This window comes from Chionomys nivalis, assembly GCF_950005125.1.
Source record: "Chionomys nivalis chromosome 23 unlocalized genomic scaffold, mChiNiv1.1 SUPER_23_unloc_1, whole genome shotgun sequence".
Lineage (NCBI taxonomy): Eukaryota > Metazoa > Chordata > Mammalia > Rodentia > Cricetidae > Chionomys > Chionomys nivalis.
The window spans coordinates 537706-564539 of NW_026646869.1; the positions used below are offsets into that span (position 1 = coordinate 537706).

Genomic DNA, 26834 nt, shown 5'->3' on the forward strand with positions numbered 1-26834 from the left:
TAACTAGTTTTAAAACTTAATCACCAAAATTACACCATTAATCTACTGAAGAGAGCAGGCATGCCCACCCTACACCTACTACACACAGGTAGACAGAGCTGCTGCCACTACCCGGTCTCTTGCTGTGTGGGCAACTGCCTGGGCCAGTCCACTAGAGCTCTACTTTCTTTGTGAGTATAAAATACAGTCTAGGAAGCCAGATACCGGTGGTGCACACCTGTAATCCTAGCACTCGAAGGGCAGAGGCTGAAGGTTCTCTGTGAGTTCAAGTCCAGTGTGGCCTATAAAACAAGTTCCAGGACAGCCAGGGCTGTTAGACCGAGAAACCCTGCCCAGGGTGGAGGGCTGGGGTTGGAGGTGAGGGTTATAATCAAGGCATGTTGGGAAAAAGAAGCTAGAGATTCAGAAGTCCAGTGCGGCACTAGGCTGCACAGCAAAGGCCAGGCTGGTTATCTGAGACTGTCTCATTACCTCTTCTCCCAAAACGGAGAGCATAATAAACCAAGAGCCTAAATTCGCAGAGAGCAGAATGTTAAAAATGTGATTGTTTACTTCATTTTCTAATACATCCCTTTCCCAGGTCACACTGACTTTTTGCTTTTTGAATTATATTTGTTATCCAACTATGTCTGACTTTGGACCTTCCCAAAGTTAACATTTATTTTTTATTGTTTTTATTGACCTATACATTTTTCTCCACTCCCCTCTTTTCGCCCCCCCTCCCCTTCTGCCCTCTCCCATGACCCCCCATGCTCTCAATTTACTCAGGAGATCTTGTCTTTTTCTCCTTCCTATGTAGATCCATGTGTGTCTCTCTTAGGGTCCTCTGTGGTGTCTAGGTTCTCTACAGTTAACTTCTGATGACGGTTTGAATTCACTTTATTCTTACTACCTCTGGAAATGGCTTTCCAAAGAACCATTCACTATTCCTTCATTAAGATTTTCATTTAACTTAAAAGTTGTCTTATGGCTGGGCGGTGGTGGCGCACGCCTTTAATCCCAGCACTTGGGAGGCAGAGGCAGGCGGATCTCTGTGAGTTCGAGACCAGCCTGGTCTACAAGAGCTAGTTCCAAGACAGGCTCCAAAACCACAGAGAAACCCTGTCTTGAAAAAGAAAAAAAAAGTTGTCTTATAAGTAACATATATATTATTTTGCATCTATATAAAACTATGTTTGACAGAATCTTGTAATAGTACAATGAGGTTTCAAACAGTAAACTTGCCATAAATGCTGTAATTTGCAGTTCCCTGCTTATTAACGGGCATTAAGAACATTACTGTTTGCTGACACTCCTGCTGTTCCATCAGCCTTACAAAGTGCTGCCTCTCTTCCCGCTCTCTCGTCTTCCCTGTGCTTCAGCACCCTCTCTGCACTCTACAGTTCACACTGGGTACTCTTCAGGGTAAGTCCTCAACAGCCAAACACTCTTGATGCTCCAGAGTTAATGTCAGTATGTGAGTATTTCAAACAGAAACTCTTACAAAAATAACACAGTTAATGCTGCTTACCTAAGAAGCTGTTGGATGAGTTGAACTAGAGGCAAACACTGCTTGCCAGACGATTCATAGATCCCAGTATTAATTAGGTCTTTATCCAGAGGAGTCCTATTTCTATGGAACGTTGAGGCATTGGCTTCTTGTTCATCAATTTCTTTTTCCTTCTGTGCTTCTTTTTTGGCTTCTATATCCTAAAATTTATAAAGTGCACACTGGTGAGCGGCGACCTCATGAGCAACACAGCAGCCCTAGCTTCAGACGCTGATGAACACGACCGACACCTGCCTACGTGTCCAGAAAACCCACCTCTTACTTGCTACGGTTTTAAATATATTATTCTCCTGAGGCACCGCCTGTTCATCAGTCTGGTGCTTCAGTCACTATAAAGTGAATGCAATACTTCTTTCTGTTTGTTTGTTTTAATGTGTGTGAGGGTTTTGCCTGCATGTGTGTCTGGGCAGTATGTGTGCTGAGTGACAGCAGTGGCCAGCAGATAGCATCAGATGCGCTAGAACTTGAGTCAAATGAGTGCTAGGAATCAAACTGAGGTCCTCTGGAGGAGCAGCAGCCAGGACTCTTACTGCCCAGTCATCTCTCCAGCCCGAGTCACTGAAACCTTTGCTACCAGGTCTAACAGACACCGAGTGTGAGCTGACTCATACAGCACAGTCTGTCTATTTCAAGGTCAGGAAAAAGCTGCTACTCGCACACAGCTGGTTCAAATGTGAGGGCAATTTCCTCTCTGGGGAAAATGAGCGCATATGCAGCCTAGAACTCAACAGATGCTACCCCAAAGCATTGAGTGACTGGGAAAAATACAGTCTCAAAGGATCAGCACTTACTTTCTCACCTGATCCTTACTGAACTTAATGATGCAAATGACCACAGTGCACTTAAAACCAGAAACAACCAAACATCCTTCAATAGGAAATTAAATAAACAGGGTTACCACCATTCAAAGGAGTGCTTTTCAATAATAAAAACTATGACATAATTCTCAATAATAAAAACAAAGTAGTAGCACAATAATGTGGATGAAAGAAGAGGTACCAGCACCTGCCATCTAATTCCACTTCTGTGACACTCCAACCTAGAGGCAGAGGAGCAGGATCGCAAAGGGACATGCGATCTTCCTGGTTAAATGGTGACCCATGTGATGGCAGTATCTATCACATCACTGAAGTGCACACTTAAGATGGGATCATTTTCACAAATAATACTTCAATCACTTTTACATTAGTAAAACCAAAAAGTTTACATTTTAAAACTTTATATGTAACTAAAAGCTTTGAATCTGGGATTCTTCAATGATTATGGTCATGATTTCTCCATATGCACAAGTATACTATTTTCAACCTCACCTCCACATCAGTGAAATACTCATCAGCGCCTATGCACGCCTAGGGCCATACCTGGATTTCTGCAGTAATGGCTGCATTTAAAGCAGACTCTAACCCTCCGTCTGCCATCAAGCTGCCAACTAAAAGATCGATCATGAATCGACGGCCTGGACTTATGCTCACTTCATTGCCTGAAACTGAACAAAGAAGGTTTTGTTTTGTTTACTTTGCTGTTTGTTTTTGCCAAACTGAGTAAGTGCCATCTCCTCTCTGTTAAGTCTCCACTCCTGGGACAAATGGCTGGGGTGCCTATTTAACACATCAAAGAGATTCTGCCCCTATCTCTTACAGGGTCCTCCTGTCTTACATACCCCCCACCCCCTACTCTGAACACTGCAGGCCAGGAGGCTGGGCTGCTCTTCCCTAAATAACCCGACCATTCTGGTTACCTTTGGCTCCCTGGCTGATGAACCTGGTTCCCCTCCGTCCCTGTCCTTTCCCACCCCACCCCCATATCCTCACAGGGCTCAGGGTCCTGTCCGCTCAGGACTCCAGGGTGAGTCTGCCTCTGGCTGTGCTCTCCCACAGCCTACAATGAGCCTTCTCCTCCATCTCACCCAGGAGCAGCTGTGTCCTGTCCTCTCCTCTCCATTTCTTTCTGACACTCACTGCCCAACTCTGCCCCTCACGAGAGCTCACCTGTGCAGGGTAACAGCGCCGAGAGTGCCCTGGCCCTCTCCTCAGCTGTGGGCAGCAGCACAGACCAGCCACTCTGCAGCACAGCCTGGGCAGCGGACTGCACGGTGCTCAGAACCCCGGCACTGCTGGCCAGGGTCACCACAGTCTGCTTCAGGCTGTTCAGGAGCACACTGCCCAGACCTAAACCAAGGAATTCCGGGTCAACCTGGTGACTAATGGCAGCATGCAACTATAAAAAGGAAAAAAATAGTATTTAGAACACCCAAAAATAAATTTATTTTTCCAAACTCTAATAAAAGGCTGAATAAAACTTAATATGAAATGTTATTTTATAAACAAAATTAACTCTCGGTGAAAGTTAAATATCCCTTATCCAAAATGCTTAGGTGTTTCAGATTTTGAAATATTTTCACATATGAGGCCCCTTAAGAGAAATTCATTTATGCTTCATATGCACATTATCCATGTAGTCTGGAGGCAACTTTATACATTAATTTATACATTAATATTTTTCACAGGAAGCAGGTGGCACACGCTGAATTTCCCACTCACAGCACCATGCAGCACTGAAAACATTTAAAGCTGTGACTGTTTCAAGTTTTAGATTTGCAGATTAGGAAGGCTGAGTCTTGTCTGTTTTTTAATTACATTTAAAAATTTGAAGTACATCACCTGGGAAATATCATTGTAAGATGGCACAGCTCTTAAAGGCTAGGCTCACAACCAAAAACCACTTCTTACCCAGCTTTGCATACGTAACTGCAGAGTGGAAGATCAGCACAAAGGACGAAATGTAGAAGCGGCAACCACCAAGGCAACCCCAACAATCTGCACCCAACAGAAATGCCTGTGCCTAAGGGTAGTTTAAAACTAGACAGCCAAACTATAGAACATAAGGGAAGTCCTAAGGGTGCCAAAGGTTCTGGTTTCAAAAGACAGGGACCTTCCAATGAACAGAGTGCTCCCCCAAGCTCCTCACAACCGCCCGCTAAACCTGAGCTATCCCTAGAAGTCTGCCAACATGAGCACCTGAACCTGCTACCGCCTGTAAAACCCTACAACACAACAGAGGCAAATACAAAACTGTCTTCTCAGGTCTCTTTGCCAGCTTAAACCAAAGAGAGCCATTGTCAAACACTTGCTGATGGTGACCTCACTAGCAAAATGAACAAGGCATTTTATCTGCAACAAACTAACATGAGGGAAAATCTTTGTCAAACAAAAGCATGCCCCAAGACAGGGTAGCAACTGAGACAAGGAAAGGAAAGCGAGAGGCGTATGTAAAGTCTTCTCCAGTGACTATGCAGCAAATAAGCGCACTTCCCAGCAACCCTATGGACCAGAATTCAGTCCCTAGAACCTACATGGTAGGAGGAGAACAGACTTTCCCCAAGTTACCCTCTGAACTACACATGGATACACAAATAAGTAAGTGTAAATTAAAGTGTTTTATCAAGGTTGGGGCTGGAACCATTGCTCAGCAGTTAAGAGCAGTTAGTTACAAAGGACAGTTTCATTCCCCAGCACCCACATCGCAGGTTCCAGTGACCTGTAATTCCAACTCCAAGGAATCTGATGCCCTCTTCTGGACTACATGAACACCCCCACACACACACACACACACACAAATATACATAAACACAAGTAATAAAAATAAACCTTAAAAAAATAAGGAACAGAAGCTAGAAGACAAAAATATTGTGACTAAAGCAAAGGCTTCAAAACAGAACAAATTCTAGAAATGGAAAAAGCTACAAGAACTAAATTCTTAAGATAGAGTCATGCAGAGCCAGGCAAGCTCCCTTGTTCCCCTTCTGCCCTAAGTAATACTCATACTTTTTTGTTTGTATACACAGCAGCTCAGCTGCACTGGCACTGGGGAAATGTATTTGAGTCTGCATCTTGTAAAAATACTCCAAGTAAATAATGGTTAAATAAATGGGTAATTCAAAAACAGGGTCTATTGAGGTCAGGGAACAATTTCTGAACTGAAGAACTAAGTAAACCACTTAGAACAAGAAGATTAAGAGACGAACAGCAAAAGAGACAAAGACATTTAAAACTAGCAAAGAAGTCATGATGACAGGCAGGACAACAGAAGGAAGTCCAACAATCTATTAGGCATTCTCTAGTGGAGCAGATTAAAAGCAGAGAGCAATTTCAAATGTAATGAAACCTCCCCCTGGACAGAACAGCTGGGCAGCTACCAAAGAGAAACACGTGTTAGCTACAAAGATCAGGTGCAGCGATGGAAGACTTCTCGTCCAAACTGGGACCTCTTTTCAGCAGAACGTTCTCTAGGTGCCAATGAAAATGGAGATGACCTGGGGCCAGGGCCCTGCTCTGTAGCAAAGCACTTGCCTAGGATGTGTGATGCCCTAGGTTCTGTCTGAGATGGGGGTGGGGTGCTTTAACTTAAAAAGCTGAACCTTAATAAATTATCTTCAAAAACTAAAGTAGGCAAACTTTTTTTTTCAGACTTTACATCTCTCATGCCCTAAAGGGCAGAGAAAAAACAAAGCAACAACAACAACAAAAACTTTATGAAGAAGGAATCTGAGGAAAGGAGCTGAACCTAGAAGACAGCATATAAGCAATGATGAGAGAGTCAGCTGGGTGTTGGGGGAAACAAAAGAGTACATTTTGAGTATGGCCTCTTTAATAACGCTATTAGAGGAAAGGTAGAAAATAATTACAGTGTATCACCTACCCTAGCATACTTTGTTACTGTTTTAGAATGCATAAAATCAGACCACTTCCTAAAGTTAGCATTCTCATGCATATACATTCACACACACAAACACATATATACATAATTTAAAAACAAAAAATTTCAAAATCAGACTGTATCCTACAACTGTAATTGAAGATGCCCTCTTTAACCAAGCAGTGGTGGCACACGCCTTTAATCCCAGCACTAGGGAGGCAGAGGCAGACGGATCTCTGTGAGTCTGCGGCCAGCCTGCTCTACAAGAACTAGTTCCAGGACAGATAGGGCTGTTACACAGAGAAATTTGTCTCAAAACACAAAACAAGAAAGAAAATGCCCTCTTTCCAACTGAAACAAAATAAGAGTACTCCTTGGATCTACTATACCAGAAAGGCCAGTGTAGGATCACGCTACAGGAGGAAGAAGGGAGACAGGTAGAGGCAGGGTGATGTCCATAGCCATTCTTCACAGTCAGGGCACTGAGACAGGGAGCCCAGCTCACTGCACGCCATTTTCACAGTAGCTCTGGTCCCTCAGCTGGGATTTACCTCTCTCTCAGCACTCTCCCACAGTGCATTCCTCCACAAGACTCTACCCAGTGGATGTAGTGCATGTAAGACAGTGCATATAACAGCAATGCTCTTACCTGACTTCCAGGAGAAACAAAAGCAGATCAAGTATTTTAAGCCTTATAGACATTTCTCCATCAAAACCGTATTTTAAAATACTTTAAACGTTTCATTACCAGTTTGCCTAACGCGCTGAAACCCACGCTCTCAATACCCAGGAATGTGCTTAAGAATTAATCCCCGAGGCACTGATAATGGGGCAGGAAGGCACCTGAAGTCGCAGAAGATTCAGTGCTGCCACGGCCATGCACTCTTTCTCCTGTGGTGGGGGCCAGTCAGCGGTGCCGTCCATTCCCTCGCTTACTTGACGCAGTAGGAGATCCAGCTGCTCAAAAGTCATTGAGCAGATGTCCACCACAAAGGGGACACGAAGGCCAATGGACCACTCAGAACAAGATGACCACGCAAAGCTCTGTGCAAGAAAAGAATGAACCTAACATGAAATCTCTACGTTCATCGATGGTCTGTTCTACTGGAGAGACTGACCACAAAGCATGATGAAACGCCTGAGTTATAACTTATTTATCCCTCTATGTCCCCAGTTTCATGGCTGTCCAGCTCACATACTATTTCCAAATTCCTCTCCTGTTTCACTGTCCCATCTCATATCTACAATTAAACTGTGAAAAGCTTTTTCCAAACTGTTATCACCACAAGATTTCTCCTCCATACTAACGGATGGGAGCAAGCAGTCAACTCACTTACGCAGGGACCACAGTAGCTCTAAGTAGATGACGTAGGTGTGTATACACAACCTGCCTAAGAGCAAACTGACATAAACCATCAGTATACTGTCCTAACTGACATTTAGAGAACCGCTCACCCAGAAACAGTAAAGTGCATTCAGTCTGGGAGCTAGAGAGATGACTCAGAGGTTAAGAGTACTGGCTGTTCTTCCAGAGGTTCTGAGTTCAATTCCCAGTGACCACAAGGCAGCTTACAACCAACTGCAATGAAATCTGATGCCCTTTGCTGGCATGCAGGCATGCGTGCACACAGAATACTATATACATACATAAATAAATAAATCTTTTAAAAATGTATAGAGTTTGCAAGCAAACACAAAGCACTATTTAGAGGAAAATTTATAGTATCAAATGCTTAGAGACAAAAAAGGGCTAAACCCAATAATCCAGGATTCCATTTTAAATAAAAATGAACAGAGCTTGCCCAAAGCAAGTTGAAGTGAAAGACACTTTAAAAAGATGAAACAGCAAGACACTTAAAAACAAACAAAAAAAAATTAAGAGGTTAATAAATGAACTGAAAAATAATTATTTAAAAAGATCAACAAAATTAAACTTCAAGGTGGTGGCTGACAAACAAAAATCATACAAATTATTAGTAACCAAGTGGCTTGGACTCAAATAGAGAATTAAAAAATACAAAAAAAATAAAATAAAACCAAAAACCTTATAGGACAGCTGTAACAGAACGAAATGATTCCCGAGTGCCAGCACCAGAAAAACCTACCCATAAAACAGAAGCCATGAATGCTTATCTATTAACGAAATTGAATGTCTTGTGAAATTGCATTTATAGTTATATTTCTTAGCTCAGATGAATTCACAGACATTTAAAGGAGAAACAGCACTGTACACCATCTCTTTTAGGAAACACGAGGAACATGCCCCAACCCTTTCCATGATGCCAGCTTTACCCTGACAGAAATTAAGTAAGAAGAAAGTATGTAAGTAAATAACACTGATGACTGTGAACACACACACATAAATAATAAAATATTAGCAAGTAAACCTAGAAACATGAAAATGATCAAACATGAGCAACAGTTATGCCAGTAATGCAGAATTAGTCAAAATCTGAAAACCATTATTTTCCAAAAGGAAAACCACATCAACTTATATAATCTGAGAAGAAAAACAATTTCAACAAATCTCAGCATCCATAGAATACTTTTCAAAAAAGGAACAACCCTTCTACAAGAGCTAGTTCCAGGACAGGCTCCAAAAGCACAGAGAAACCCTGTCTCGAAAAACCAAAAAAAAAAAAAAAAAAAAAAAAAAAGAACAACCCATATCCAATAATGAAGAGCAAGACGTAGAAGGAGGGAGCATACACAATTTCTACAAACAGTGTTACAGAAGAAACCGCTGAAAGACCTACAGTAAAGTAATGAAGTCATATGCGGTTTGGAACAACTGCGGGACAGAGGACGACACACAAAAGCTGATATTTCTACAATCTAGCAGTGAACATTCGGAAAACAAAATTGTACAAAACCCCAACCTAACTATGCAGTGAGTACCTGGGCAGGCCCACAGGCAATTCCAACTATGTGTTTGGTGTCCAGTCCTGGTAGTGCAGTAGGCTCTGGCTTGGTCACACGCAAAGTGTCAAAGTGTTGGCACTGATCATTGCTCCCCCAGCTGTGTACCTCACTGTCTTCTGTCAGAGCAAGGCAATGGGTAGAGCCTGCAGCCACATCGATCACCTTCTTCCCTAGGGAAAAGATGGGCACAGTGACAGTGTCAAGCCTATGACTTTAGTTCTAAGGACAGCTATTCACAGAATGCATTCAGTATTGACTTCGTACAGGTAACACATTCATTTAACATGAGAATCGATTTACTTGATTTGACTAAGCTATTAAGTACATGTCATGTTTCATCAACTATGATTTGTTAAGAACATATCACACAAATACGCTTATACTGCAGTATGAAAAGTCTTTTTTCTGTTCCTTATTCAGCATTTTATTCAAAAAGAGTATGATTTTTTTAAGTTCATATCCCTAGTCTTACTCATATAGGATAAGACACACACACACACACACACCATCAAAAGACATGCCTCTGAAATTAACTAGGAAGATCACAAGATTAAGCCCAATCCCTTATTCATCTGGACTGTTCAAGAATTTCGGGTAGGATGAGAGATAATACTTAGAGTTCCTTTGGCTCCTTTAAGAGATAGGTTTCCTGAGGAAATGTTTCTAAACACACTTGGCCACCAAAACATTCTCATAATTAATGAATTTGTTGACTGACTGATTGCCAGGCAGGAGAGGGAATGCCACAGCACACAAATGGAGGTCAGAGGGTGAGTTTGTGGAGGATGGTTCTCTTCCTCTGCCTTTGTGTGGGTTCCAGGGATCACTAGACTTACACGGCAAGTGCCTTTACTAGCTGCACCACCTCACAAGTCCCACAAACTTAGACATGTAACTATGTTGGTGGGACAATAATGTTTTTAGTTATTAGATTGTTTGTCTCCAATCCCCCTAGATGTGGCAATGCAAAACATACTCTTCACTAAGAAACTTTTCTTAAAAGACTGCTCTTTTCTCAAAGTCACATGATTTAAAAATTTTTCTATTTAATTACTATTAGAAAAGCATTATGCCTTTACTTCTAAGTGACATAATCAACACAAAGTGTGTTTCAACATAATGTCAATAAAATCAGCTAAAAAATATTGTTATCTGGACTAGAGAGATGGCTCAACAATTAACAACACTGGCTGCTCTTCCAAAAGACCTAGTTTCAGTTTCCAGCATCCACAGGGTGGTTCACAACCACCTGAAATTTCACTTCTAGAAATTTCGACACCTTGGAGGGCACTGCATGCACATTATACACATACACACATTCAGGGCAAATGCCCACACACATAAAAAAAAAATTAAACTTTCCAAAAAAAAAATAAAATAACCCTGTTGCCTAATAAGTTCTGAACTACTGTAAGTTAACAGCAACAGTAATTTAAATATTACTATAGTAATGTATTAAATTACTTCTAGCAAATAACTGGCAAAGGATTATTTTCTGTTTTAATGGAGGAAAAGGAAAACAAAAGGCAAACTGAATTCTAGTAGAGCTGCATAGCAGGGTGAATCTGCTATTCTACAACTTATCTTAGAAGCGCACAGAAGACTCCTACCTAGAGACAAGGTATTAAAATGCTGTAAAACAAAACTGATGAGTAAAACGCTGACAAGTCTCACATAAAAATCCTATTTCCAAACCCTCTCAAAAAAGAAACAGAAACAAGAGAAAGGAAAATAAATTAGTGTAGGAATCACTAAACTAGACGCTGAAACAAAATGCAAGCCAAATCCTGCATTTCTGAAAAACGTTTATGGAGGACACGGCAGGCCACTCCCTTAGCAAATTTATAAACTGGTCCTTTAAGAAAGGCTGCCCCCCCCCAAACTAAATAAAAGACAACAGGGCCCACCAGACATACATGTACTGATCTCACCGTTCTCAACTCATCTGTATTTCACCAGTTCCCCCTTAGGACAGGAAGGAGAGCACCTAAATTACACAGGTCAAATATTATAGAAAAGAGAGGTTCTCCCTTTATAAAAAAAGTCCCTCCTAATATACTATCCTGAACAGTGATTTGGCTCCCAAAAATCATAAAACAGTCCCTCATATGATCTAAATGCCATGGTTTTAAAGGCCCCATCTCCAAACATGCCATTCCTAGCAAGAGTGCCTGAGACCATGTAGGGCTCTCCCAAGATGGTCCACGCACGTCTATGCTACAGTGAGCACACACTGCAGAAGGCTCTGGACTCACAACACACGGTTTTGTAGCCACACATGTACAGCTCACTCACCAAGGACAAGTTCAGACCAAACAAGAAGGAATCGAGCCTATTTGTGACCCTGCAGCACAATGAGTCTCAAACTAAATGAATTAAAAATTAATTTGATGAGAATAAGTTTAGGCCATTATTAGAACAGGTAAGCCATTTGGCATTATTTATCTCTCTCAAGATGTCAGTGAGCGTTTCTGATGACAGCCCATTGGCTAGATATCTATAAAGGCTTTAGTGTTACACGCGCAATCACCTTGCAAGCCTTCCAGGAGTTTGGGATAACGTACATGTTCTTCTGTTCCATGCCCAAGCCTCTGATTGTCACCTTTTCCCCACGAATAAACTTGGCCATCTTTTGTCAAAGCAATAGAAAACTGACTTCCACAGCGAACTTTGATGACATCTAAGTCTTGAAGTTTTTCAATCAACTTTGGGGTTTTGCAGCCATCACTTCCTCCTCTCCCCAACTTCCCATAGTCGCCATCTCCCCAAGACCACACTTGGCCTAGAAAATAGAAATACATTTAAGTAAAGACCACAGCACATCACAATGGAAGTTTCAAATGAATGAAAATAATATAAACCATGAACACATAATTCAGTCAATCCTACACAGGTTACTGACCAGATGTAATCTCACTTCTATTTCAGGTTGATGTATTAGCAACTGAAAACTGCAAACGAAGGCTCGAGAGCCGGCACAGTGGTGCACAACACTTGATGCTCCTGCAGAGCACACACGGCCATCCTCAACTCCAGTTCCAGGGGATCAGCCTGGTCTATGGAGCTAGCTCTGGGCCAGCCAGGGCTACACAGAGAAACCCCATCTCAGGAAACCAAAAATAAAAATAATAACAATTTCACAGAATGCAAAGTGTACACCGACTATGAAAGATTGGCTATAATGAAGCAAAACTAGCTAAAAGTTGGGGATATATTCATAATGAGACAATACAGAATGTCAAGTATTCTATTTAGCTGTAATTTTTAGTCAAAAAATAAGATAAAATACCCACTAGGAAAAGTGGGAGCCCCTAGTCAGCCATCTGCTTTCAAAAACCCAAATTCTGGGAAATTCCTGGGCCTCTGAGCCGAAGCCGCAGGCACCCTCACTGTGGTACTTCAGATGAGAAACGTTCCCCATAATCTTGGGCTTGAACCCCTGCTTTCCAAGGCTGCCATTGCTGTCTTGAGAAGGCTTAGGTGGCACAGCCTTACTGGAGGAAGGGCGTGCGCCACTGGGGGCAGATTCCAGTACAGAAAGCTTCACCTACTTCCAGTTTGTTCTCTCTGCTTTGTGCTAACATCCAAGATATGATCTTTGAGGTTCCTGCTCCAGATGCCTTGCTGCCTACTGCTATGCCTCCCAGTCACAATGTGATGTGGGATTTCCCTCTATATGCTGTGATTACCACTGGTTAATAAAGGAACTCATTTGGGCCTATAGCAGAGCTATAAGGGAACAGAACTGGGTGGGGAAAACTAAACTGAATGCTGCGGAAAAAGGGAGGAGGGAGAAAGAAGCCATGGAGCCTCCGCAGGAGAGAGATACACTAAAACTTTGCTGGCAGGCCACAACCTCATGGTGATGCATAGATTAATAGAGATGGGTTAAATTAAGATGTAAGAGTTAGTCAATAAGAAGCTAGAGTTAATGGGCCAAGCAGTGTTTTAAATAATAGTTTCTGTGTGATTATTTCAGTTCTGAGCAGCCAGGACAAACAAGCTGCCTTCCCCCAACAATAATAGACTTTCATCCTCTGGAAATGTAAGTCAAAATAAACTTCCATGCTGGGTGTTGGTGGTGCATGCCTTAAATCACAGCACTCGGGAGGCAGAGGCAAAGGGATCTCTGTGAGTTCAAGGCCAGCATGGTCTACAGAGCAAGTTCTAGGACAGCCATTACTCCACAGAGAAACCCTGTCTCGAAGAACCGAAAAATGTAATAAAATAGAGTAATAAACTTTTCCTACTACAAGTTACCTTGGTTACAGGGTTTTAAGACAGCAACAGAAAGTAACCAATACACTCACCAACCTAAAAGATGATAACAAGGAGGGCAGCCTCAGGAAGGCCATACAACTCCCTAACTCACTCACCCAGGTAACAGCCACCAACATCCCTAAGAAACTGCCCAGGGCAGTACAAGTTCTACATACCATTCTTGGTCACGGCCAGGGTTTGAGCATCCCCACTCCCACACGCAACATCGATGACCTTTAGTCCTTTAAGTCCAGCCACTAGCATTGGAATGGCCTCATCTTCACTGGAGCCTTGAGAGAGATACAACTGTCATTCTCCATCCCTCTCAGCAGAAGCAACCTCCCTCTACCCCATGGCTGTGCTCATGTACAGTAGACATACCATGGCCCAGGCGGCCATAGTTCCCACGGCCCCAGGTGTACAGCTCCCCCTCAGCAGTGATGGCTGCGCTGTAAGTACTCACACATGCTATGTGCACCACATGCTTCCCGGCCTGCTTTCCTGAGAAAGCCGAGATCACCTTGGGCTCCTCCAGGGGCCTGTGGGAAGGAAGGTAAGAAATGACACTGTAGGCATTTCTTAAGAGTTGAAAAAGCAAATAGGTGATCAGAGCATGAGGCTCTTTTGCCTTTCTATCTCAAACACAGAACATCACCACCTCCTAAGCTGGATCCAGCAACAGTATCTGTTGAAGACTCACAGAATGAACTATAGCAGCTCTAATCCTAATGTCTCCAACCACAGTTCATCATCAGCAAAGCAATAAACTGTTGACACACCCAACAACATGGCTATACTGTAAATATGACTGAAAGTGAAGGTCCAGACTCAGGTCTAGAAAAGACAAAACAATCGGAACAGAGAGCAAGGCAAATGTTGGCAGGGGCTAGAGTAGGAAATCAGGGAGTAACTGCAAAGATACCAAGACAAGCCTGGGACCAACAGTAACACCTTCTCTCTTGACTGTGGTGGTGGATACACTGCATGAATTTGTCAAAACTTACCCAAGCCGGGCGATGGTGGCGCACGCCTTTAATCCCAGCACTCGGGAGGCAGAGGCAGGCGGATCTCTGTGAGTTCGAGACCAGCCTGGTTTACAGAGCTAGTTCCAGGACAGGCTCCAAAGCCACAGAGAAACCCTGTCTTGAAAAACCAAAAAAAAAAAAAAACTTACCCAAAAGTCAATCTGGTATGTGTGCATGTATGCATGCATGCATGCATGTGTATTCGTGTGTGTGTGTGTGTGTGTGTGTGTGTGAGAGAGAGAGAGAGAGAGAGAGAGAGAGGAATGTAGACAGAAAGAAGTGAGCTAATCTTACTAATAAAGTAGAATTTTTTGATTTTACAGATTAAAAAGCTTGAGAAAATAAGGATAGCAAAATTTTCAGAATTAAAAATAAAAATCTAATTAACAAAACTTCTCATGTTTATAACCTACATTATGCATCCTATGATAAACAACACTTTTAAAGACATGCTTTGCTCACTCTGTGACTGCATACAAGAATGGGCACGGCTGGGGAAAGCCAATCACTACTGAGTACAGCCCTTTCTTCTTCAGCTCAAGCTGAAACTCTTCCCACAGTTTTCTCTGATTCCTGCCTTTTGCAATGATCATTTTTTTCCTTCCCTGAACTCCTAGACCAAGGGAAGTTATTCATTCTAATCTCAGGTAATCCTAATTTCCTTAGGAAATACATCAATAGTAGTATATTATAAATACCTCCAAGGAAACAGCTGTCCTTGGTACCTCTGTCGTCCCAGGCCAATCCTGCCATACAGTCTGCAAACAACAGCCCTTCCAAACTCCTTTTTCACTAGTTTTGCCTCATTTTTCCTCAATAACTTACACTGTACCTCTGGGATCATTTCTGAACTCTAAAATAACATGCCACACATATCCCTACTTTTCTTGAACACTGACATTCTTCCCAGAGAATATTCTAGGTAGTGATGTTTCCATTTCTGCCCCCACAGTATAAATAAATCAGAGACCTTCCAGTCTCTCCTCCGACTCATAGACAGTCAGGGTTGAGATGTTTCTAACTTGACCTGCTTGCTCCCCCTCATACTCTGACCTCATGAAGCAAGCTTGCCCCAGAGACAGCACAGCTACCGAGTGTAAAGATCTCCCCAACAGGCTCCACCTGTAACAGCACCATACAAGATCTGTGGGAATTGCCAGATCTCTCAATTTTTAGTCCTAAGCATTTACAATATCTATTTTTGTTCTACTTCGATTCCTCCATGGTAACTGAAAGCTTCCGCCCAGTAAGGTGAAATTGGTCTCTAAGAACATGTCATGGTTCTGCAGGTCCTACCAGCGGGAGACATGGCCCAGTGTGAATAACATGGCAATGTGGGGTTTCTTTAATTTAGAAAACAAGATGGAGGGTACAGTTGCTAGTCACTACTAAAGCTGGCAAAGAGAGCACCCTCCATTTGTGGCAATTCCCAAGGAATCAGTCATCAAGAATGGAAACATGCCAGGAAGTGGCCTACGCCTTTGATTTCAGCACTCGGGAGACAGAGGCAGAGGCAAGCAGATCTCTGAGTTCAAGGCCTGCCTGGTCTACACAGTCAGTTCCAGGACGGCCAGAGCTACATAACGAGACCCTGTTCTGAAGTAAAAGAAAAAGAAAAGAAAGAAAATGGACACATCGTGTTATGTCTCCCCCCTTATCCTAGAGGGCAGCGGGAAATCACTCCCGACATTTTCCATTCCATTGTGAATATGGATCCCCAGTGAGCATGGCAGTTTCTAAAACGGCTGTACGTACACAGTGTCTCCATGGCCCAGCCTTCCGCCATCCCCACAGCCCCAGGAGTACACCTCCCCTGTGGCAACCAAAGCCAGATAGTGGTGACCATCAGAATGGGCAGCAATTTTCACAATGTTTCTGGAGGCGAGCCCCTGGACCAGTTGTGGAGCCTAGAAAGGTAAAAATCAGAAAGAACAGGAGTCAATCTTGGTCATGGGCAATGCGAACAGAGCAACTCTCCCCATTCACACTCCACCTGACAGACTGGGACCTCTAGAGCTCCGAGTGGTGAGAATTCTCCACGTGGTCCATGGATGGCAAGTGCTGCTGTGAGAACGGACACACAGCTCAAGGGCTTCCCTTAAACGAGAGCACCCATGTCCAAGGGCACCATCAGAACCTCATCAGAACCCGTTCTTATTCTGTCGGCTGCCTCACACATGAGCACTGGTTTACAAAGCAACTGTGTTAACAATGGAATTACTGGGTGGCATTCTTGATCCCTGTTAACGCCCACCACAACTGGAACCATCTAACACGACTAAGACTATAATGTGCAATGCACAGACACCTGCAACCGGGACCACGGCACCATGTGGCATCTACAGCGGGCCCAGCACTGAAGGAGGCATGCAGCACACCACACTCAGCACCTACCAGCATGTCACTGTTGTAAGCCTGTGTGTACACACGGCCATTTCGGGACAGGATCAAGAAACGCTTTTCCGCACAGGCCACCTGCATTACCCCCAGACTGGCAAGGCCTTCACACTGGATTGGACCAATCACATTGGCATAGTATTTCCATCCCATTAACCCCCAACCTATGACCTCCTGCAATGATCCCTGAAAAAAAAAAAAAAAAAAAGAACACATATAAATGTTTCTTAGAGTAAGAGAATATGCAGGACTAATATTGAGATACTACGAAAGTGAAAAACAAAAAAGTAAATAGACTGATTAAAAACATCAAAATAACTCAGAATATCTCATATTAGCACAGTTAAATGGTAAGCTCCCAGTTTTGTTTATATTTCATTTCAAAAGTACCATTCAAAAGCTGGACTTTCAACATATTTTTCAATGATCAAACTATATCAGGTTATGTTTGTGTCAAAACAGGCAGAAAATCAAAACCCCAGGCATAAAGCTGGAAGCAAATGCCTTTACTGGTAGGGGTGAGAGAATGAAGCTACCTAGGAACAGCCTGAAGAGAAAGGAGCCCACGCTGAGTCACCTCACCATGTACTGCAAAGACACATATGCATGCATACTCAGGATAAACAGGAACACACAACAGAATCAGCTGCCACAATAGCATTTGGATAGCAAAATTCTGTCACTAACTCAGGAGTCCATTTTAAGGGGACTTATTAAGAAAAAGATCCATTGCCAGGCATGGTAGCACATGCATCCCTCACAGCATGTAAGAGACAAGGATAAACATGCTCTGTGAATCCAACGCCAGCCTGGTAAAGATGTCGAGTTCCAGGTCAGCCAGGGCTACATAGTGAGATGCTGTCTCAAAATAACAGTAATAATAACAATAGGAGGAACTGGAGGAAGAGGAAAGAGAATGAAGATGGATAGAGCTCAACATACAACATATTTATAAAACAGTCTTTAAAAATTAAGAAACCGTTTCTATTTACCAATACAGAAAGAATCCAGTCTATCTACTTGGTGAGAAGAAAAGCCAAAGAAAAAAAAATGATGAGGAAGCTAAAGAATCACGTAACATGCAACCACTGACGCGTTCATTCCAGAGAAAGTGAAAAGTTGCAGACCGGATAGCAAAGTGAGATCAAGCAGTGGGATGCTGGGCACATGGAAGTCAGGGGAAGAAACAAAATGCACTGCCACACACCATGCGGACTCGAACATGTGGCTGTGCTTCACAGTATGTTCTGTTGTCTCGGTTTTCGGTTGGTTTGATTTGGGTTTTTTGTTTTTTCAAGACAGGATATCTCTGTATTGCCCTGGCTGTCTTGGAAGTTGCTATGTAGAAGAGGTATGTCTCAAATTCAGAAATCCACCTGCCTCTGCCTCCTGAATGCTGGGATTAAAGGTGTGTACCGCCGCCACCACCACCCAGCTTATCCAACTTTTTGTTATTTTGGTTTTTTTTTTGTTTGTTTGTTTTTTCCTTTTAATGAGCTCTTGTTTGTATTCCAAATAAAAAGCTAAAGAAACTTAGATTGAAAGCCAGGATTACTCTGTATAATCTTGACAAGAATGATGTCATCCTAAATATTTGTTTTCTCCAGGACACAAAAAGTGGAACATTGTGATGGGCAGGCACACACCAAATTCTTGTCACACAGGCTGATCACTACCACCATTACCATTATTTAGACATTTTACATAAAATATGACTGCAATGTTATTACATTATAACCAGCACTATACACTAAGCACTTCGGTGATAGCATATGTGGTCAGAGTGAGCAGGGCCATGGGTTTGATTCCCAGCACTGAAATAAAAGAAGATCTCTGGCACTTCCCTCTCGATGGCAGGAAGCTTGTCGTCATCTCTAGGGCCCCTAATTCGGGCACGAGGCCCTGTGTACTTGTAGGAATGGATAAAATCCTGGATGAGCATGCTATTAGCATGAGCACAGTCATGTCAAGGACACAAATGCCTCAGATTCATGAGAATAAAAATGCCTTCCGAGGTCAGACTCAGGAAAATGGAAAAGCCTCCCCCAACCACAGAATCACTGTTGACAGTTATACTGGCTGGTTTTGTGTGTCAACTTGACACAAGCTAGAGACATCAGAGGAAGGCGCCTCAGTTGAGAAAATGCTTCCTTGAGATCCAATTGCAAGGCATATTTTCTTATTTAGAGAGCAATGATGCTATCCCTGGGCTGGTGGTCCTGGGTTCTATAAGAAGGTAGGCTGAGGAAGCCATGGGAGGCAAACCAGTAAGCAGCACCCTCCATGGCCTCTGCATCAGCTCCTGCCTCAGCAATCCTGGTCTGTTAGAGTTCCTGTCCTGACTCCCTTCAGTGATGAGCAGCGCGCTGATGTGTAAGTGGTCTATATATTGAGTTCCTAGACGTCCAGGGCTACACAGAGAAACTCTGTCTTGGAAAAAAAAGGAAGGAAGGAAGGAAGGGAGGGAGGGAGGGAGGGAGGGAGGGAGGGAGGGAGGGAGGGAGGGAAAGGAAGGAGGGAGGGAGGGAGGGAGGGAAAGAAGTAACCAACGAACAAATCTGGCACATACACAGAATGAAAATCGACAAGAGCTCCTAACCCTACCGCATGCAAAGAACACTAAGCTGGTTATGGCTCAGTGTTTGTGATGGTTAGTGTTAATTATCAACCTGGCAGAATCTGGAATGGCCTGGGAGGAGAGCCTCTTGCCGTGCCTGGAGGGGATTATCTGGGTAAGTGCTGTGGGAAGCCTCACCGTAACTGTGGGCAGTGGACTCTACATGGAAACAGCAAGCTGAGCACTGGTCAGCATTCGCTGCTCTGGCTCACGGGCGGCGACTGCAATGGGACCAGCTGCTCGAGCTCCTGCTGCCGTGCACACTCCAATCGTGAGCTAGAATAACCCACCCTTTCTCCTTTAGGTTGCTTGTGACAGATTTTTTGTTTGTTTCTTTACTCACACAACAAAAAAAGAAAATAAGACAGTGGTAAAGAACTTAAGGTCAAGTCATCTTCATTTCACAAGAAGAAGCCCTGCCCTCGCACATACCTTATGAGAGGTGGGAGAGCTGCACAGAGGAGGCATACCGGGTGTAGCCAGCCGGTCTAAATGGGCCATGACAACAACTGCAGTTTGCCGTAAATCAATGGCAAGTTCATTGTCTTGTGGAAGAGTAAGGTACCTCAGGAAGCTCTCATTGGGGCTCAGAGGGCCAGACAAAAGCTAGATTAAGAGAAAAACATACTCAGAAACAGAGGAAGAAAAATACCACCATCAACCTCTAATCACGCTTTTGGTATTTAGTTATGCATTTCCAATACAGCTTATATTTTAGCCATCAAACTACAATGCTGGTCATACAGCTACACTAAACATTTACACCCTTCTATACCTGGCATATAAAAACACACAGCACTGACTTTACAATCTATGTACTTTTTATACCACACATGTGTAGACACCACATGGACTGTTTATCAAGCCAAACTACCCTATCGGAACACTGCCCTCAAACCCTAACAAGAGGACTGAGAAAACAACTCTGTCCTCAGCACTGAAGACCTGAGTTCAATTCCCAGGACCCATGTAGAAATATCGAACATGGTGCTATGCACGTGTAATCCCTGAGCAAGGAAAGTTAAGAGAGGTTCACTGGCCAGTCTGAACTACCTGGGGAATTCTAGGCAAGTGAGAAACCCTGTCTCAAAAAAAATAGGTGGGTGACTCCTGAGGAACAAAACCCCAAACTGACATCTGGTATCCATACAAAGTGAAGATGGAGACAGACACACACAACCACACAGACACATACATGCTTTTTTAAAGTATTGGGGCACAGAGCAAGCTCGCTGAAACATAACACAGTACTTCAACATGCCTTTGGAAACTAAAAACAAAACACAACAAAACCCTTCATTTTGATATAAATATTGCCCACGTTAGAGAGAGATTTTGCTTAACTTTTCTAGAGCTTTGAGCATGTTAGAAGTATTCTAAGAGTCTTCAATAATCCTCACTCCACCCATTTGAAACACGAAGCTGCCTGGGCTAACATTAAATCTTTGATCCTCCTGCCTCAGCCTCCCAAGTAGCTAGGATCACAGGTCTTTACTACCTGGCCTGGCTGTCTAGTCTACTAAAGCCTTGTTTTATTTACAATTAACATCATATTTCTAATTCTTGCAAAAACAAAGTCTTATTATCACCTAAGATTGTTCACATGTAAATTAGGCCAAAGTGATAACAGAACACCTCACTTTACAGAAAAGATAAAGGCTCAACATGTATTTGTAAAGAACACAGTCCTCCGGTATTTGTTTACATAACACAAAACTGCCTAACACCGCATCTAAAATTCACTTCCCAAAACATTCAAGCAGCTGCTGGGAACACACAGGCATTAAACCAGACACACAGAGATCACCTCAGCTGACTCAGCAGAGAAGCCTGTAAGTCAGCATGGCAGGCAGTAGGCTGAAACCTGAAAGGCCAATGGATCCATGCCAAACCATATTTCTCTTCACAAGTACAAATCTGAAAGCCTTCTTTATATACTACCTTGTGAATACGGTGCATCTGATCTCCTATACCTGCCTCATCTCACCTGCTGCTATCACCAGTAAGCAAACAGACCTGAAAGGCATCTATTCCCATACAACTAGTTCTTCAATACAGACAGAATAAGAAAGGGCCACCTAAACACAAACCCCAGGTGACACTCACGTGCATATCCCCTTCTGCATGTGGCATGTCCTTACTGCAGATGATGCTCTGAAACCTCTGCAGCAGTGGCAGAAGAGGGGCACTGGTGCCTTGGGCAGACCGCTCATTGTCAGTTTCCTGTGCCCCACTGTCCCACAGCTGAAGCAACAACAGGATGGCAGACAACATTTGGCTGAAAAGGAAGGATATTTACTCTCTAAAAAAGTTACTGCTTGTCATACCACATCAAAACTAAACATATAATTAGAATTATAGGAGGACAATGATATGAGAAGATGATAAAATAATATCATGGAAATAATTCTTGGCAGTTAAATCACTGAGTCAATGCCAAGAATTTAGCAAAAGACATTTGCCATCTATTGATATGAAAATAGCTAAGACATTTGAGTAGTGCTTTCTACATGAAACTTCAAGAATCTTAAATCAATAAATGAAGAAAACCTATTTCAGAAAGATGAAAATAAACAGTTGTTTAGGGGAAACATCTTACAAAGGAGTCCTAGATGACTAGATAGATTAGCCTAAAAAGAAATAAAGATAGCAGAGCAGACTAGCAGAATAAACACGGGGCCCTCGCATGAAGGTCTAGCTATAGAACACCACAATTTGCTACATCCACAAATAAGTGGAATTCACATCACAGCAGGTGTCTAGACACACAATCATCTCCTTAGATGCCTTGAGCCTCAGACCACTCACCTAAGGGTACCTCTCTGGACAGCCAACTCCAGCAGGATGGCCAAAGCCAAGTGCTGGTCCTGTAAAGGAACTCCTCCTGGTCCCTTAGTCCCTGGTGTTCCATGAACATCCCTGGAATGACAGCAACAGGAAGGCTAGGCAACATCAGAAAAAGCAGCAAACTTAAAATTACCAGCAGGCTAATGACATTCAATCTCCCATAAAAAAGACAAGCACACACACATACACATACACACACACACACACACACACACACATACATACATGAGGGGAGGAAGGGAGGGAAGTAGGAAGGAAGGAAATGAGGGAGGAAGGGAGGGGGAAACATCTTTATGGGGAGGGTACTTTTTCCAGTATGAGGGATCAAATCTTGAGCTTTGGGCACACTGGGTATTGGGCTCTATCACTGAGCTCTACTTCCCAGACAGTAAAGGTGTTTTTAAAAGCATGATTTTAGATATTTAGTACATTAGAAGACAGACCCTATGTTTCTGAAGCATAAAGTAAGCTGTACCATTACACAAAAATGAGTAGAAAGGTCTTCAATGGGGATGGGCTATGGCTTTGTTAGTAGAGACCTTTCACTAGCATGCACAGGGCCCTGGATTCCAACCCAGAACTGCATAAACTGGACAGGATTATACATTATAGTCCTAGTACTTGAGGGAGGCGGTCAGAAGTTCAAAGTCATCCCTGACTACAGTAGTTTGAGGCCAGCCTGGGCTTCATGAGAACCTGTCTCAAGGGAAGGATAGAGGAATGGAGGGAGGGAGGGATGTGGGGGTTGGGGTGGGCACTTTTTCAATCTGAATAAAATATAGCATCAACTGTCCCATACAAAATTGGAGAATTAATTTTTGAATCCACCAGGGGATCTAAAGGCACTTGTCTATGCATATTTATATTTCACATCAGAGAAATATTTGAACTTTGTGCTCGATAATAAATAACAAATTCCCTGAACCTAAAATTGGAAAGGGGAGACTATAACTGAAACTGGATTTTTAAACTTAATTCCAAGGCTATTTTCAGGGCTTTAGCTTTAAAATCCTACAGCAAAGCCTGCACCAGCACACCTTGGAGAGAGACTCGTGGCTCGTGTGCAAGAGACTAAAGGCATCCCTGTTGATCATAGGAATAAATGGTATTATTTTCTTCACATTAAAAAATGTAACTACAGATTCATATTGAAGCCAGGAGGAGAAACACACACCTATAGTCACAACTACCAAGGAGCTGAGGATCACTTGAATTCAGAGTTCTGGACTACAGCATGTTATGCCAATTGTGTAACACTAAATTCAATATAGCAACCCCTCGGAGCAGGGGACCACCAAGTAGTCTAGGACTCCCAGTTTGTCTAAGGAGGGGTACAGCTGCCCAAAAATGCCCATTCCGATCAAAATCATATACAAAAAATAAAGGAGTATAGCTACATGCTAGAATTTGGATCATAAACATCTGCCCAACACCTGTGTCCTTGCTGGCTAGTCCCAAATCCATGACATTATGGAAAAGTGACAGACCACTTAGTAGGTAGAGTCTAGTCCAAAAGTTAGTCATTGCTGGCACACTCTTGAAGACAAAACTATAACCTGACATTTCCTTTATTTAGTGGCTGCCATGAAAGAACAGGCTCCTCCATGGTGAACTCTGCTGACACTGGTCCAAAGCTACAGGGCCAAGTGATCATAGACTCAAGTCTCTGAAACCAGCAGCCAAAACCCTTCCTCCTTATGTTCGGTTGACGGACGTTCTTGTTACAGCAATAGTAAACTAACAAACAGGTTTACACATTTCTTTTCTGCAGTGAGAAGGACCAAACCAGGTTGTACATGCTCAGCAACTGCTTTCCTACTGAGCTACAGACCCTGCACTAGTCAGAACATTTTGCTTGAGCAGCCATGTACTCATATATTATCTACAAGACTTCCAGGCAAACACAATCTTGAAAACAGTGGCTCTTCATTAACCCCGGGAGGCACACAAGAAGTGCTCAAATTATGATGGGCAAATCAACAAATACGTCCAGAAAACGGCGAATAACAAAAAAAAGGTCTGGCATTTTCCATCACATTCAATGCGACAGCTTCTTGACTCGATTCACAATCATCATAAATTAAATCATCTAAAAAACTGAGAGTGGGCCAGAGAGCTGGCTCAGCAGGTAAAGCACTTTCTGCCAAAACTAACACACACACACATACACATACAAAACAAATAAATAAAATGTGCAAAAACAATTTTGAAGCTGGGTATAGTAGCACATGCCTTTAATTCCAGCAGTCAGGAGGCAGACAGATCTTTGTGATTTAGAGGCCAACCTGGTCTACAAAGCAAGTTCTAGAGAAAACTTGTCTCAAAAAAAAAAAGTTAATGTGAATAGCAAGAACTTGAAAGCATGCTAAAATCGCAGCAGCAAAACCTAGTCAGTAAGAAGAGATGAGAACGAGGCTCAAGCACACCGGAGCTATTCCAGAGAAAAGCAAGGAAAATGCAAACTCACCCAGTCACAACAGATCTGAGGAACCTCGTGGCTCTCTCTACCACCTCCAACCACACAGATGATACTGTGCTCTCACCAAAGAGAGAGGCCTCAGGAAGAGCTTGAAGGGCATCCAGGGACTCTTGCAAGAGCTCACTGCAGAGATCAGCATCCTCACCTGAGCAACACACAAGCATTGCTGACAAGCAGTGTTCTAGTCACTCCCAATGAGCCTCCAACCCCTCAAGTGAAAAGCCAGTCAGGAGATTCTTCACGCGATGGGTCAAACTGTACCACAGCTGCAGAAATCCCAGTCCACCTTTGATATCTCTCACATAAGCAGTATGTGTGAGACAGACTGAGTGTCTCTTACCTGAAATATGGGGTGTATGTGTGTGTGTGTGTGTGTGTCCATGTCCCCAGGTCCATATACATCTCACACACAGAAACTAGAGGTTTCTCATGCAGCATCTTTGGTGTGGCTGCATTCTGGCAGCAACCTATCACATGAGGTTAGTGAGTTTCTCTACTTATGAGATCATGAGTCAAAAGACTTGAAATTTTGGAAGATTTCAGATTGCATATTTTCAGATTACGGGTGCTCAACTGATAACTTCTTACTAAGTCATTAAACAGTGAAGGATGTAAGGTGGGTTTGTAATAAATGAACACTTCTTAAAAACACAGACCTGAAGCTGGGCAGTGGTGGTGCACACCTTTAATCCCAGCACTCAGGAGGCAGAGGCAGAGGCAGGCAGATCTCTGTGAGTTTGAGGCTAACCTGGTCTACAAGAGCTAGTTCCAGGACAGGCTCCAAAGCTACAGAGAAACCTTGTCTCGAAAAACCAAAACAAACAAACAAACCATAGACCTGAAAACTCAAAGACCCCATAGCCTCTGATTTTACAAAGAAGAACTCAAGGTAAAGAGAATGAAGACATCTACAAGATGAAACGACTCTGAAAACCCCCGAGAGGGCCTCAGGGGCCTGGCAGTCTAGTTGGTAGGTGGCCAACAAGGAACTTGCTGGGGCAGAATTGCTCAGGGAACTCAAAACTCCCATCTATGAAGGGAAGAGAATGGCTACACACGTACCTGAACGCCAGGCCCTCCGTAAGAAAGCAAAGGCAAAGGAGAGTGCTGCTCGGGACCCAACTCTGGCGAGTCCTTCTACCCCTCTGCCTGTGGGGCGGGAACTGCAGATAAAAAGTCAGAGAAACATGAAAATAATCAAATAAGAATGTAGGCCAGGGTGTGACCTATGGTCTTCTTTAGCTATCAGGATCCATGGTGGGCTTTAGTTTCAATTTTTAAACTTTGTATAAAATATCCTTTGTAAAGGAAAAGTTTCTCTGTGAGGACATGAACAGCGCAGGGGAGGCTATGCACACTCATCTCTGAGGGCCTGAACAGTGCAGGGGAGGCAGTGCACACTTATCTGTGAGGGTCTGAATAGTGCAGGGAAGCTCTGCGCACAACTGTAAGTGACTATGAAGGATGAAGTGTTATTGCTGCTTTCAGAGGAGGCACTGGATGCCAGGAACATGGGAATAAATTTCTGAATGAGAAATATGTCTATTACATAAGAAACCCTTTAAAGCTGAGTACACATGTTAAATCTGATCAGGAGAGCTTGGAGAACTATTGCTAACATTTTCCCTTGAAGAAAACATGAAGCTCAACTCTACTCAGACAGTTGGGATCTTGGCCCCCAAGAAAGAACCTATAGTTCTAAGCCAGTATAAAAACCACTATCAAAATCATAGCCTCTTTTTAAATTATTGTTACATATGTGTGCATGTGTGCACAAATGTATAAATGCAACCTACTATAAACTCAAAAAAATGTTTTTTAATTTTAGGAATTCCTTCACTTAATGAAAGATGTTCTAATTAACTCATCAATGCTTAAGTCCATAGATCATGCAAACCATTTTCCATATCTAGGGTGATATGACCAACACATAAGTGTGCATAAGGTCTCTTAGCATCAACCACTGACATAGACAGAGCTCTCAGACCAGTGACCATCACTGTGGGCTGCTGTCTGTGTGGTCAGGAAATGAAAAACTACCCG

General features: G+C 43.0%; 1 protein-coding gene across 1 annotated transcript in view; it reads right to left on the minus strand.

Annotated features, from left to right (window-relative positions):
- Window positions 1–3557: 3557 nt before the first annotated feature.
- LOC130868884 (E3 ubiquitin-protein ligase HERC2-like) overlaps window positions 3558–26834 on the minus strand; it is a 44317-nt gene continuing 21040 nt past the window's right edge. The window contains exons 7-19 of the mRNA XM_057760887.1: window positions 25854–25954; window positions 24780–24936; window positions 22274–22384; window positions 21572–21743; window positions 19898–20071; window positions 16846–17034; window positions 16207–16358; window positions 13808–13965; window positions 13603–13716; window positions 11697–11948; window positions 9143–9336; window positions 7088–7288; window positions 3558–3717 (exon numbers count right to left, since the gene is read on the minus strand). Coding sequence (XP_057616870.1) covers window positions 3697–3717; window positions 7088–7288; window positions 9143–9336; window positions 11697–11948; window positions 13603–13716; window positions 13808–13965; window positions 16207–16358; window positions 16846–17034; window positions 19898–20071; window positions 21572–21743; window positions 22274–22384; window positions 24780–24936; window positions 25854–25954 — 1996 coding nt within the window. The 3' untranslated portion in view covers window positions 3558–3696. The remainder of the gene's footprint in view (window positions 3718–7087; window positions 7289–9142; window positions 9337–11696; window positions 11949–13602; window positions 13717–13807; window positions 13966–16206; window positions 16359–16845; window positions 17035–19897; window positions 20072–21571; window positions 21744–22273; window positions 22385–24779; window positions 24937–25853; window positions 25955–26834) is intronic.